At 45.8% G+C, this 14351-nt stretch overlaps 1 protein-coding gene across 1 annotated transcript in view; it reads right to left on the reverse strand.

Annotated features, from left to right (window-relative positions):
- The window catches only part of LOC149306336 (cytoplasmic phosphatidylinositol transfer protein 1-like), a 47743-nt gene that overhangs the window by 11528 nt on the left and 21864 nt on the right, over positions 1-14351 (reverse strand). Inside the window, exons 3-7 of the mRNA XM_089539645.1 lie at positions 12657-12805; positions 6812-6819; positions 6728-6755; positions 1121-1160; positions 250-321 (exon numbers count right to left, since the gene is read on the reverse strand). Of these exons, the coding sequence (XP_089395771.1) occupies positions 250-321; positions 1121-1160; positions 6728-6755; positions 6812-6819; positions 12657-12805 (297 nt within the window). The remainder of the gene's footprint in view (positions 1-249; positions 322-1120; positions 1161-6727; positions 6756-6811; positions 6820-12656; positions 12806-14351) is intronic.

Genomic DNA, 14351 nt, shown 5'->3' on the forward strand with positions numbered 1-14351 from the left:
TATTGCCCAGTTCTATATTGTTCAGATTAAGGGTACTTTGTGGGTTTTAGTGTTTTCAGCCCATGAATGGGCCTGAGTCTGCAAGGCAGCTTCATGTGACTGAACCAAAGCTACTGACAGGCCTGTTTTAATATTGCTCAAACTGGAAATTTAAGGCAAGAAGAAGTACCCTCCCTACCTCACATTGTGTCCTATGTTGTCCCTTGGAGACTGTCGGTTTTTATTGTGCTGTGCATTATGAATACTCACATTTGAGCTGTCTCCGCAGTTATCCTCATACTTGGTCTCTATGTAAATGGAAAATTTTGGCAGAAAGGAGCACTAGAAAGAATGAGATTGATGGAGACTATGAGAATGTATGTGAATACATATTGGCATCTAGCCACAGCCCCCAAACCACTTTTCTAGCTCCTTTATAAACTTTCCAACCCCAAGGGCTAGAATCACACGTTTCTAGATATCCCAAGGTCCCTTTAAGGGCATTTTAAAAATCACTTCGGTGTAACCTACACTGCAAAAATAATGCAGGTTGATACTGCTTTAACTGCCATGGCTCAGTGCTATGGAATTTTAGGATTTGTCGTTTGCTGAGATATTTAGCCTTCTCCTTCAGACAACTCTGGTGCTACAACGAAGGAAAAATCCAAGGATTTCATTGCAACGAGCCATGGCGGTTAAAGTGGCATCACACTGCATTATTTCTGCAGTGCAAATCAGACCTCAGACACCATGGACCTTTACTTGGGTGGACAAGGGGGGGCGGGGTGCCATTTTCTGCTTTGCTTCAGGCAACAAAACATCTTGGAACAGTGCTGCATCCCCTCTTTACCAACCACTCTCTCCCCCTATCTTCTGGCTTTCTTATCCCTAGCAGATCCCCCTGGAGGTCTTTAAACAGAGTCTGGATGGCTTTAGGAATGCTTTGATGGTGAGTTCCTGCATGGCAGGGGAGTTGGACTGGATAGCCCTTGGGGTCTCTTCCAACTCTATGATTCTATGATCCTCCATCCATCCCCTCCAGCTCAGGAGGCATCTCTGCCGCTGGATGTTTTCCTGCCACAATTGGTCCCGCTGGAGAAAGAGAAGAGCACTGAATGCGCATACGCATCTTGGCACTTACCGTGTACTCTGAGGCAACAGCGAGATAATCCCAGGAATGCACAGAACAGCAAAGGGGAGACACATAGAGAGAATCGGTGATGAGACACGGGAGGACCAAGGCTTTTCACTATTATAGATATAACAGGCCAGGCAGAAAGCAAACTGGCTACTGAGCCCTGCTGCTAACTTCACTTTTGTTGGGAAAGCCACAAAGGGTAAGGCAGGTAACCTTGCACCCAAACAAAATAGTGTCACAATACACTTCTTTAGCCAGAACTTCACAGAGCCTGGAAGTGTTAGTACAGTGGGTCCTTGTTATCCACTGGGTTTGGTTCCAGGATCCCCCGTGGATAACAAAATCCATGGATGCTCACATCCCATTAAATATAATGGCATATCAAAATGGTGTCCCTTATATACAATGGAGAATCACAGTTCACTATTTGGAATTTATACTTTTTTTGAGTATTTTCAGATAAGTGAGACTCAGCCTTTATGAGGACTAACACGCCAACACTATATTGGTAAAGGAAAAACAATTTGTTAACATTGAGACATGAAGAGAAATCCAGAATTTTAATTCACTAGTTTATTAATCAAATGGTTTCATTTCAAAACAAAGTGACTGCACATAATCTCACAAACATAGCTTGCAGCAAGTGAAGAGTGAATGAGAACCGATACTCAAAAATAACATTATGTACTAGTGTCCGATAATAAAAATGCATCTGAAAACGTAGACTGAAGGTTAGGGAAGCTCATGCAATCAGATGCATTTGGACTTAAGTCTACTTTCACCTAAGGAATTAGACTTAAGTCCACGAAAGCTCATGCTGCCAACTGCTTTCTTTCAGTTAGTCTCAAAGGTGCCACACAATCACTTTGTGGACTGTTGTTTAGGTAGGTCCCAAAGAGATCTGGCTGGTTACTGCGGGAAATGGGATACTGAGTGAAGCATACCCTTGGACCATTTTTCAAAGGGCTCCCTTACCTGTGATGGTGTAGGGGTAATAGTTCCAGGCTTTCTCTGTAATGTAGAATATCCGTGGGGTCACGGCACGGGCCCAGCTGGGAAGCTTGCTGCAGAGGAGAAGAGGAAGAATCGGAGACGAAACCGAAAATTAGTACTGTATATCTAACTCTTAGACTAGGAGGGCCATTGTGGTATAGTGGTTTGAGCGTTGGACTATGACTCTGGAGACCAGGGTCCGAATCCCGGCTCTGCCATGTAAACCCACTGGGTGACCTTGGGCAAGTCACACTCTCGCAGCCTCAGAGGAGGGCAATGGCAAACTCTCTTGAAGAAGCTTGCCAAGAAAACCCCATAGGGTCACTGTAAGTCGAAAACGACTTGACTTCACACAACAACAACAAACTCTTATTAGACTGCAATTAAAAGTCCAGGTTTTAAAGGTGCCAAAGAATGTGAAATGACCCATGTCAAAGAAACCAATGATGTTCAATGCTATTTTCCGTCAAGTCAGCTACGATTTATGGTGACCCTATGAATGAGAGCCCTCCAAGATCCATGGTCACCAGCAGCTTTTGCAAACGCAGGGATTGTGGCTTCCTTTATCTAACTGATCCATGCACAATATGGGGGGTGTTCCCATTGGCTTATATTCCGTGCTACAAATCGAATCCAAGGTACATCGGTCTTCTGCTTTTCCTACTGCCTTCCACTTCACCCAGCGTTATTATCTCCTAAAGACATTCGGGTGTGAGAAAACACTGTCAAGGTTTTAAATTTACTTATTATGACGGTGCAGCCGGGCCTCCATATCCACGGGTTCCCTATCCATGGATTCAACCATCCATGGCTTGAAAATATATTCAAAAATATATATAAATTCCAAAAAACAAACTTTAGCTTTGCCTTTTTTTTTACCTAAGGGACACTATTTTACTACCCATTGTACTTAATGGGACTTGAGCGTCCACGGATCTTGTCATTTGTGGTGCAACAGAAGGCTAAATATTTTGCAAAACCACATTCTACAGCACTGAGCTGCAGCTGTTAAAGCAGTGTCAAACTGCAACGTTTCTGCAGTGCGGATTAGACCTTAGACTCTCTGCTGGGATCCTGGAGGCCTTTATGCAGCCTGAACAGCTATTTTGCTCCTGAAATGTGGGGCAAGAGAGACACGTTTCTTCTCCCTCTTTCGCCACCGGTCAAACTATTCCGGTTCAGTTTGGTGCTCTATAAATAGGATCCCCTGAGTGGAGAATCGTGAGGATGCAGTCTAAAAATACAGCCTCTCTCGCATCCACGGCTTGTGGAGAGAAAGAGCCCCGCAGCCTGAGCTGTCACCGAAGACAAGTGAAGTTTTCCACTCAGAGGCTATCAAGCAACCCAACAAAGGTGGGAAGGAAAAGGATGGGTTTTGGCAACCGAACAGAAAAGCTCCTGGCTTCGGATCACGAACAGTTGCACATGCCTATTTATATAAAGCAAGAGGAAAAAAGACCGCCTATGTGCAGGGAATAGAGATAAGGTGGCGCTTTGATATTTGGGTCGATTAAGCTTAAAATATACAGCTATACACAATAAGAGCCAGTGTGGTGTAGTGGTTGGAGCATTGGACTATGACTCTGGAGGCCAGGGTTTGAATTTGACTCAGCCATGGCAACCCATTGCGTGAGCATAGGCGAGTCATGCTCTCTCAGCCTCAAAAGGGTGGCACTGGCAAACCTCTTCTGAAGAAACTTGCCAAGAAAACCCTGTGATAGATTCACCTTAGGTCAGCATAAATCGGAAACGAATTGAAAGCATGGAAAGCAGCAACAGTATTATAAAACCAATTGGGGAGGATGGGAGTTGTAGTCATCCAGTTATCTGGAGAGCACCGATCTGGGAAAGCAAGCATCTAAACGCTATTCCCTGTTGGTGGCACCAGAAGATAAAGGAAAAAAGGAGCAAGAAATTCAGTTTTGCACTTATCTACTTGAGCCAGTATGGTGTAGTGGTTTGAGTGTTGGACCAAGACTCTGGAGACCAAGATTCGAATCCTAGATTAGCCATGGAAACCCACTGGGTGACCCTGGCAAGTCACGCTCTCTCAGGCTCAGAAGATGTTACTGAAGAAGCATGCCAAGAAAACCCCATATAGGTTCAACTTAGGCTCACTATAAGTTGTTAACAACTTGAAGGAACACAATAACAACAATTTACAGCTATATGTGGATTTAGCTCCACCAAAGCTTAGTAGCATTGCATAGAGTTGGCCCTCTGTATCCATGGATTCCTTACCAACTCATCCAACCATCCATGGTTTGACAATAATACACACACACACACTCCCAAAAGCAAACCTCGATTTTGCTGTTTTATATAAAGGACACCATTTGACTCTGCCATTGTATTTAATGGGGTTTCAGCATCCATGGATTTTGGTATCCATGGGGTACCCCAGCAGATACCAAGGGCCTACTATACTTTGAATTGGGTGTTGGAACAACAAAGCGTGATTATTTGCACAAATGTACAGAGCTAAACTAAGATGTCTGAGTGTGGCACAAAAACCGGTTCATGCAGAAGCTCAATGGTGAGAGGCTCAATGGGGCAAGATGCCTTCAAGGTGACTGTTGCAGCTATCAACCTGCCAACTGCTCCATTCATCTTAAGAACCCCTTTCCTTTTCTTAGCATAGCAATCCAAACACTCACCAATAGATCCTAGCCTTGCTTAGAAGCAGCTGCAGAAAAGGACAAGGAACAGACAGCGCAGTATCTTCCTCCTTCCTTTTGGCTACTCCTAGAAGAAGCCAGGCTTTGCTGGAGGCTAAGCAAGACAGGAGGATCCCAACTCCCCATCTCCTTTATGTATTGAAAGACAAAGAAGGCCGGAAAGGGACTCACTGCAGGTGGCGGTGGGAGCTGGCAGAGCTGATCACTGCTGCAACCGCACAAAGACTTCTAATCCTTGGAAGCTTTATTTCGGGCACCCGTGCCAAATGGATGTTATCTAGCAAGGATGTTCTCCCACGTGTTGTCCTCAGAGATGGGCGCACACGTGAGATGTCAGGAAGCCCCGCTGCCAACACAGCTGGACTCGCTAATAATAGAAAGCGGTTATTGCGTTTGTAGCCCCCCAAAGTCTTGAGCCCTACCAAGTGGGCAACGTTGGCATGGCTGGCAAGAGTTGACTTCATGGGATCCATTAACTCAAGGGGGCCTCTCTGGGGATGTAAAGCAGCTATTGAGATGAAAAGAGGATGGGAGCTGAATGGCAGCAGGCATTGATGAGAAACTAGCTAGGAACCTTTTCCGGATCCCACATGGTGGGAACATTTTGTGCCGCTGGAGATGAAATGGAAAGGGCTTGAGTGGTGATAGGATGGCGATGGCAGGACCTAGAGAACAGCAGACAATAAGGAATGGCCAGAGCCTTTCAGTGAATCAAAGGACTTCATTTCATTTCATTTCTCCAATTTATTCTGTGACGCTGGCTGGCCCTTGGGAAGGCAATGTCCGCACCTGGAGAGGCTAGAAATAGGCCGAAAGCTCAGGTAAAAAGAGCCAGGTTCAAAATCTGTCACTGAAGTGTGCGACTAAGACATGGTGCAAGGAGGCATGAGGTCATCTGAAGTCTTCTGAGCCTGGAAAAGTTACTTTTTAATTATAATGTGAGAAAACCTCGAGCAAATGTGGCTGCTATCCATGGTGGATGAGGGATTCTGGGTTCTACAGAGTGTGGTGGTTTACTAGGGGTGCATCTGCACTGTCGAACTAATGCAGTCTGCCACCACTTTAACTGCCACGGCTCCATCCTAAAGAATCCTGGGATTTGTAGTGTTGTGAGGCACTAGTACTTTTTGGCAGAGTACAGTACTCAAGATGGTTCAGTCTTCCAATCAGGCACAATAAAGTAAATAATCCCCCATGGGGGCAGCTACACTGTGGAAATAATGCAGTTTGGTGCCACTTTAAGTGCTGGAGCTCCATTCTACTGAACCCTGGCCTTTGTAGTTTTACAAGGTCTTTAGCCTTCTCTGCCAAAGAGTGCAAAACTACTAATCCTACGATTCTGCAGGATGGAACCATAGCAGTTAAAGCGTTAACTGCATTATTTCTACAGTGTAGATGCACCCCATGCAGTTTATCTGTTAAATCATGATATTCTTCCTGATCAAAGAATGGTTTCTTTTGTGGAAGAGGAAGGTTGTGAGAAGGGATGACAACAAGTTTAGCTCAAGCCAGAATGTCAGGTTTTCAGCCTCTCTCTGACCTGGAGTTCTTTGTTCCGTCTCTGTGTATTTTGTAGATTATCCATCTGTGACAAGAGGAAAGCTTTCCCCAAGAGGGAATAATAGTTCAATCTGGGCATACACTGGGACAAAGAAGAGCTGGGGCTGTATACAGAACCAGTTGAGCAGGAAATCTGATAAACTCCTGCAACTAATAAATATAAATCCTTCTAAACTTTAACCAAGGACTCACACTCTGCCCTTAAGCTCGACTCTTCCGAGGGACTTTTCTCAAACAGAAAAGAACTGAACGACCTGGGAATCAAACCTAAGGAAAAGGTTGACTCACACAGCATGCTTTCCCATTTTGTAGAGAATCTGCAGGCATAGCTGGGTCCCTTGGGTCTCGGAAACGGGAAACTCTGGCAGCAGAATCTAAACATGTTATTATCGGCGCCACAGCAATAGCTTGCTAGGGACCAGAACTGCAGTTGTGTGTCACTTGAGAGATGGAGTTCAGACACAAATGAATCTCATATGCAGGCGCAAGTGTGGTGTAGTGATTCGAGTGTTGGAGAATGACTCTGGAGATCAGGGTTTGAATCCTGGCTAGGCCATTAAACATCAAATATGTTGAGGGCCAATGGGGTGTCATGGTTGAGCACTGGACTAGGAGACTAGGGTTCGGATCCTGGCTCAGACATGGAAACCCACTGGGTGACCTTGGTCAAGTCACATGCTCTCAGCCTCAGGGGAAGGCAAAGGCAAACCCTTTCTGAAATAATCATGCCAAGAAAACCCCATGATAGGACCCCCCTTGCAAGTCATATGCAAATACAAGTAGACAGATAGATACCACTTCTCAGTGGGAAGGTAATAGCATTCGGTGAAGTCATGCTGGCCCATGGCCGCCAGCGCAGTCCTCGGACAACCAAAGCAACAGTCCACCAAAGCAACGGATTTTGGAATTTGCAAGCCGAAGTGACTTCTGACTGTGATTTTTGGTCCAAAATGTTGTTGTGTCACCTGTCAAGGGGCAACATCTGCCCTCCAGTCCTGTTATGGCTGCCTCCTCCTGATCTAGTCAGAGGTGACCCTTGGAGGTGACCCTTAGTTGGAGGTAACCCTTAGTTCTCAAAGGTGATGCCAGCCAAGTGAAGACTTCTACCATGCCAGAAGGATTTCAAGTACAGCCCTAGAAGCAAACTGTGTGTCTCTTATCCCAGGATTAACCAAGTTTGAGGAGAGTCTCCATAGTTTGGCCACTAGGTGATGCACCAGCCACACCAACTACAGATGACAAATGAGTTGCAAGCTACATGTCTGCACATCACATCAACAAAAGCAGAGCTCTTCAAGAGAAGCACCACTAACACAAGGGTAACCTATAGTTTCCAACTTGTGGAGATCTTAAGGTGAACCTATCAAGGGATTCTCTGAGGCTGAGAGGATGCGGCTTGCCCAAGATTATCCAGTGGGTTTCCATAGTCAAGTTAGGAATCAAACCCTGGTCTCCAAGGTCTTAGTCCAATGCTCAAACCACTGTGCCACTTAAGCCAAGAAGCAGGATTCAGTTGAAGGATTGTAATGCTGAGGACTGGCAGATTTTAAGTGGAAGAGAGATGCAGAAGCTGCGGTGGCACCACAAAGAAGGTTCTATCTCCTTTCTGATGTCCAGCCAAATTGCTCTTATTTGGCTTCTGAATCTGGGCAGGTTGGTATGAATGAAAGTGGTCTTTTACATCAGTGCTTCTCAATCTTTGGCCCACCAAATGTTTGGACCCCGGTTCCCAGAATTCCTTACCAGTGGCCATGCTGGCTTGGGCTTCTGGGACACTCCAGATCTTTGGCAGACCAAAGGTTGGGAATCACTGCTTCAAGGTCCCTGGACCCAAAATATTTACAGGACAATGGTCCAAAACACACTGCAGAAACCATCCAGTTTGAGATGGCTTTAACTGCCCTGGTTCAATGCTAGGGAATTCTGGGAGTTTTGTGAAACATTTAGCCTTCTCTGTGAGAGAGCTCTGGTGCCACCATAAACTACCATTCTGACCCAGGACAGTTAAAGGGGTCTCAGACTGGTTTATTTCTGCAGTGTGTCTTAGACCAAAGGTATCATTTTCAACTGGGCCGAGAAAGGTCCTGGCAAGTAGTGCAAAAGAAGTGTCATGCAAAACAAGCACTGCACAAATACACCATGACACACGACGAACACACACTCACTCATATATCTGTTTCAGAAAAACTCTACAAGAAGTCCCCAGATGCAGATGGCTCTTGACAATGAGAGATGTGGCAAAGACAGCATACATTCATCATGATCAATATATATATATATTCCACTCCTCCCAGCCCCTCCATGGAGTGGGATGTCGATGTTCTGAAATACAAGGGGCATGGTTCAAATGGGGCTGAGGGTGAAGAGGCAAAGTCAAAGGAAGACAGCTATGTAGGTGGCGCAGGTGGATGATGGGATGGGTTTGGGGGATGCATGCCTTTGTCTCCCAGGGCCTTCAAAGAAAAGCTAGCACTGAGCAACTGTCAAAATTTCTGACAACTTAATTGGGAAGCAGCGAGCACATGAGGAGAGAAGAACTGCAGAACACTGAGTCAGCATGGCATTATGCAGCTTAGCTCAAGGTGCATAGGTTTCCCATGTCCAAAGTCTTGCATCCAGCTACTGGGCAGCTTGTTGTTACTGTGTGCCTTCAAGTCATTTCCAACTTACAACGACCCTATCCTAGAGTTTTCTTGGCAAGATTTGTCCAAAGGAGGTTTGCCATTGCCTCCTCTTAAGGCTGAGAGAGCATGACTTGATGAAGGTCACCCAGTGGGTTTCGTGGCCGAGCAGGGAATCAAACCCTGGTCTCCGGAGTCATAGTCCAACACTCAAACTACTGTCGCATGCTGGTGCTATTGGGCAGCAGAGGTGCTAAAAGCAGAGCTGGAAAAGTCCTCCTTCTTGCACTGCTACTCCCAGGCTCCTACAGCCACCGCAACTACTATTTGTTTAGAGCATTTATACTCTGCCCTTCAACCAGAATATGCTCTCAGAGCAGATTGCAAATGGTTAACTTGAGAGTTCCTTATCATCTAAAAAGACATGAAAGGCAAGGAGAAGGGGGTGGCAGTGGGGGAAAAGGATTAAAATCCAGCTAAATTACATTTTGCAAGAAAGCAGCCTGCTTCTTTGTTGATATAAGCAAGATGTGTCACACTATAAGCACCGCCTCATTCCATAACCCCTCACGTTTAATGCAGCTTCTACCACCTCTTTGATGGGTTTCTTGCAAGAAAAAAAGAAGAAGTTGGAGTTCACAAAGTAACTTATCCAAACTCTGATTAAAACTGTCTTGTAGGGCAAGAGAAAGTGCAACAGCTTGTGAAATCAGCATGCAAAGAGATCTTGTAGCACCTTTGAGATAAACTGAAAGAAAGAAATTGGCAGCATGAGCTTTCGTGGACTTAGGTCTACTTCTTCAGAGGCATTTGTGGAAGAAGACTTGTCCAAATGCATCTGAGGAAGCAGGGTTAAGTCTAGGAAAACTCAAGCTGCCAACTCCTTTCTTTCAGTGAGTTTCAAAGGTGCTACAAGATCTCTTTACATACAATACACTGGTGCCTCGGGATACGAAATGACCGCGTTACGAAATTTCCGGGATACGAAAAAGTTGGATTGGAAAAAACTGTTCCGGGTTACGAAATATTTTTCGGGTTACGAAATTAATTTCGGCGCGAAATTCAAATGCTATAGGCTTCCAGCGCTAACGGAAAGCCTTTTCGGGTTACGAAATTTTCGCGTTACGAACGGAATGGCGGAACGAATTAATTTCGTAACCCGAGGCACCACTGTATCAGTATGCAAAGGGATCTTGCGGAATCTTTGAGACTGTGTGAAAGAAATTGTAGCATGAGCTTTTGTAGACTTGAGGGCTTGACAGACCGCCCCTAAGGGGTGGTCTGCAGCCACCTCTCTTGGCGCCAGATTGGGGCCATGGCAACTACATGCTGCGGCCCTGATTTCTCCTTTCCTCGGTGCAAAAAGCGGCTCCTTTTTGCGCCCTGGAAAGAGTGCCATAGCTGCTGGTGTACGGCTTTTCGGTGCTCCTTTGCTGCTGCCAGAGGAGCGCTGTGATGCCATGCACTGTGTGAAGCAGCACATGGCGTCACGCCAGCTTGGGGGTGGAGTCAAAGCATGCGTCATGTGGATGCCACACCCCGACTCCACCCCCAGACCAGCCTTAATGGTCCGTCTGTTGGGCCCCTCTGTCTATTTTCCCAGATGCATGGTGTGATCTGATGCCCTGGAAGGACCTTTCTAGACTGTATGAAAGCCATAGAAATGCAAACCTTGTGGGCATGGCATAGGATTACAGGTTTTATCTATGGTTGTTGAGGGACAAAGGCAGGAGGAAGGATGTTGCCTAAGGCCAGGGTGGGTGGATGAGCATATGAATGGTGGAGGGAGTTTTGGAATGTGGTTGGTGCAGGTTAGGAAACAGAAAAGAGATATGTCAGACTTGTGTAGTGTGCCAGGAAGCCATTGTCTTTGTTCAATCCAGTGCTGATGGATTGGAGTTTGTAAATATATTCTAATTCAGCTGTTTCCAAAACCATCTTCCCCACTTACATCTCAAAGATGCTGCAAGATCCCTTTGCATACTGATATTCCACCAGACTAAGATGGCTATGCTTCGGAAAGTACTACGTTAGTCTAAAATTTCACTCAGGTGTAAGTCCCAGTGCAACACTCAAAGCACAGCTGTCGGTTCTATGTGGGGTGTTTAAGAACAGGTTTTTAAACCTTTAAATGGCTTTTAAATAACCTGTTTTCTGCAATCTTTGATCAGAAATAACTGCAGAAACTTGTAGGCTGCACAACAGCCTCATTGGCATAGAGGTTTTTCCATCCCTCCCTTGAGCTCCAAATCTTTGCACGCACTGACTGAGGAGAGACCCTAGCATCTGTTGGGTTTTTTGTTTAAAGGTAATACATTACCGTACTTGTTAGTAACGGTTGCTATGCTGTTATTTATGCGTTGCTTTTTAAAAAATGCTTTTGAACACCAATATTGCCTCAAATGGCTCAAAATTAACTGTGATGTAAAAAGCAATGTGTGAAAATATTAAGCAAATGTTACTTGTTGCACGAAGAAGCAAATGTTCTCTGTTGCACACAGCAGTACCTTTGGACAAAGTGTGGTCCCTGAAGCTTTCCATCATGTCCCCCTACAACCTCTTGATTTTAAACATGATTTCTGGGCAATTTTACCCCCCAAACCACACCGAAAGCCCCCCAAACATGTGCAAAGGTACAAAACTATCTCCCATATACAAGCACCGCAGAATTCCATACTATCCTCCAATATCTTTGTTGTCCTCTGAAATCCCTCTCTGCTTGTGTGCACCTTAAATGCTGGATGGATGAGACAACTGAGAAGGTTCAGTGCTTCTTGGACAGACTACACTCTTGACTTTCACCAGGGGATGACTCCTTTTTAAATCAGAGTTAATGCATAGTAGATATATTGACCCCGTAAATAAGTCGACTTATGTTTTTGGGGTCAATTTTTTGACTAAAATTTCTAGACTTATGCATGAGTACAGTGTGCCCGCATCATACGCGGCTTATACTGAAAGCCATTCACCATAAAAGGCAATGGTGTGCATGCCCAAAGCGCGCACACCATGCCGCACCGCGTGCACGAGCCCCATTGTTTTAAATGGAGCTTGAGCATCGGCGGAATTTCCCTTATGTGGGGGGGTCCAGAATGGATCCCCCGCATAAAGGAAAGGCACTCTGTATATACATGTTGATAAAAATGGAAGGTTTTTTTTAAGTTTCCAGGTTATGTTTGCAATGTGCCGATAGAAGATTTGATCATAGGGACTCGACAGACCACCCCTGAGGGATGGCCTCCAACCGCCCCTTTCCTAGCCAGATCGGGGCCATGGCAACCTCACACCACGGCCCCAATCTGGCCTTTCAAGGGTGCAAAAAGGAACCGCAAAAAGTGGCTCCTTTTTGCGCCCTCAAAAGGGTGCCTTAGCCATGGTGGCACGGCTATATGGCGCTCCTTCAGCACTGCATCCTCTGGATGCAGCACCGGAGGTGCACCATGATTCTGCACCCCATGTGGAATGCATGGCATCAGAGCACCCCGGGGAAGAGGTGTCGGGCATGCGTCGTGAGGATGTTACGCCCCGACTCTGCCCCCATGCCGGCCTTTCAAGCCGGTTGGTAAAGGGCCTTACTGAATCCAAACCACAACAGATCATGGGTTGCTTTTTCACACATGCAGGCATGCACACTGATCTTTTTTACCAGTGTAGCGAAATCCCATAGCAGACCTCTCAGCTGCTCACCTGGACAAGTGCACCCGTTTCTCGGTGAACTGGCCGCGGCCGTGAACTGGGTCGTCGTGAGGCTCATTCTTCACCACTTCCACGCCTTCCCCTTTGTCGCTCTCTTGGTGGCTGTGCTTGCTGATGGTGTACAGCTGCCCAACGCGGTACTGTTGAGGAAACACAAAAACATTGCTTTGAAATACAGAGACCCAGGCATGGGAGAAGAGTCGGAGTGAATGTCTCTCCCATTGCTCCATCTGTCCTTCCATCAGCCATGCATGTTCCAGCTTGTAACTAGCTATATCAAAACTCGGATTGATATGCCCTAAGAACGGATGGAAAGGGTGCCTCTGAGCATATGTTCAACTCAAAATTAGGTGGTCAGAACCAGATCCAAGCCCAGATGCAAGGGTTTTCCAAACAAAAATCCACTTCTAGTCACTCCAACCCCCAGCGTTCCTTTCCAGCATGGAGAAAGAAGCATTTAAATTGTTGCTATTCTTAGATAATTGGGAGTCAGAAATGCTTGTCAGTCAATTGAAACCTACTGCGAAATATCACCGTATGTCTCAAACCATTCTTGCACTCATCCTGTCTCTATACTAAGAAGTCAGAATATATCTTCACTACCCAGATAGCATGATTTAATTCCACTTTAGCTGTGATGTCCCCATTTTACAGATTTCTGGGATTTGCAGTTTGGCAAGGGAGCTCATATGACTTGCTAGAGAGCTCTAGTCCTCTCCCACAAACTACAGCTTTCTAGCAAAGGATGTTAAACACCACACCAAACTACAAATCCCAGTATTCCACAGGATGGAGCCATGGCAGATAAACGTGAAGGGTGCATCGGTTGTTGTTGTTGTTGTTGTTGTGTGCCTTCAAGTCATTTCTGACTTATGGCGAACCTTTGATGGGGTTTTCTTGGCGAGTTTCTTCAGAGCGGATTTGCCATTGCCATCCTCTGAGGATGAGAGAGTGTGACTTGTCCAAGGTGGGTTTACATAGCCAAACCAGGATTTAAGCCCTGTTCTCCATAGTCCAATGCTCAAACCACAATGTAATGCTAGCTCCGCTCAAGAGTGCATCTGCACTGTTGAAATAACGCAGTTTGACACCACTTTCAAGCGCTGTAGCTCCATCCTATGGAATCTGGGGATTTGTAATTTTGCAAGGTCTTTCACTTTCTCTGCCACAGATGGCCTCAAAAAAACAATCCCAGGATTTTGTAGGATGGCTACCTGGCAGTTAAAAGTGGTGTCAAACTGCATTGTTTCTGCAGCACAGATGCACCCAACTCACATTCTAGCTTAAGTTCTATTGAGCTCAATACTGCTTGCTTCGTAGAAGTATAGGATATGTATAGGATTGTGCTAAATCTCATGTGGTAACTGTGGTTTGAGGGTTGCACTATGACTCTGGAGACCAGGGTTCGATTCCCTGCTCGGCCGTGAAACCCCCTGGGCCACCTTGGCCAAGTCACACTCTCTCAGCCTCAGGGGCAGGCAATGGCAAACCTCCATTGAGCAAATCTTGCCAAGGAAACCCCATGATAGCATTGCCTTAGGGTCGCCATAAGACTTGAAGGCACCCAATACAAAAAATTCTGATTCTTATTGTAAATAAGAATTGGTCTAAACCCAGTTGTTCATCCCCAGGTACAGCAGACCCATTGATTCGCTTTAAGTGTTGCCTTGCCCTTGAGCAATGCAT

This window comes from Sceloporus occidentalis, unplaced genomic scaffold (genome assembly GCF_023333645.1).
Source record: "Sceloporus occidentalis isolate IW3139 unplaced genomic scaffold, rSceOcc1.0.p SCAF_10, whole genome shotgun sequence".
In the NCBI taxonomy this organism is placed as follows: domain Eukaryota; kingdom Metazoa; phylum Chordata; class Lepidosauria; order Squamata; family Phrynosomatidae; genus Sceloporus; species Sceloporus occidentalis.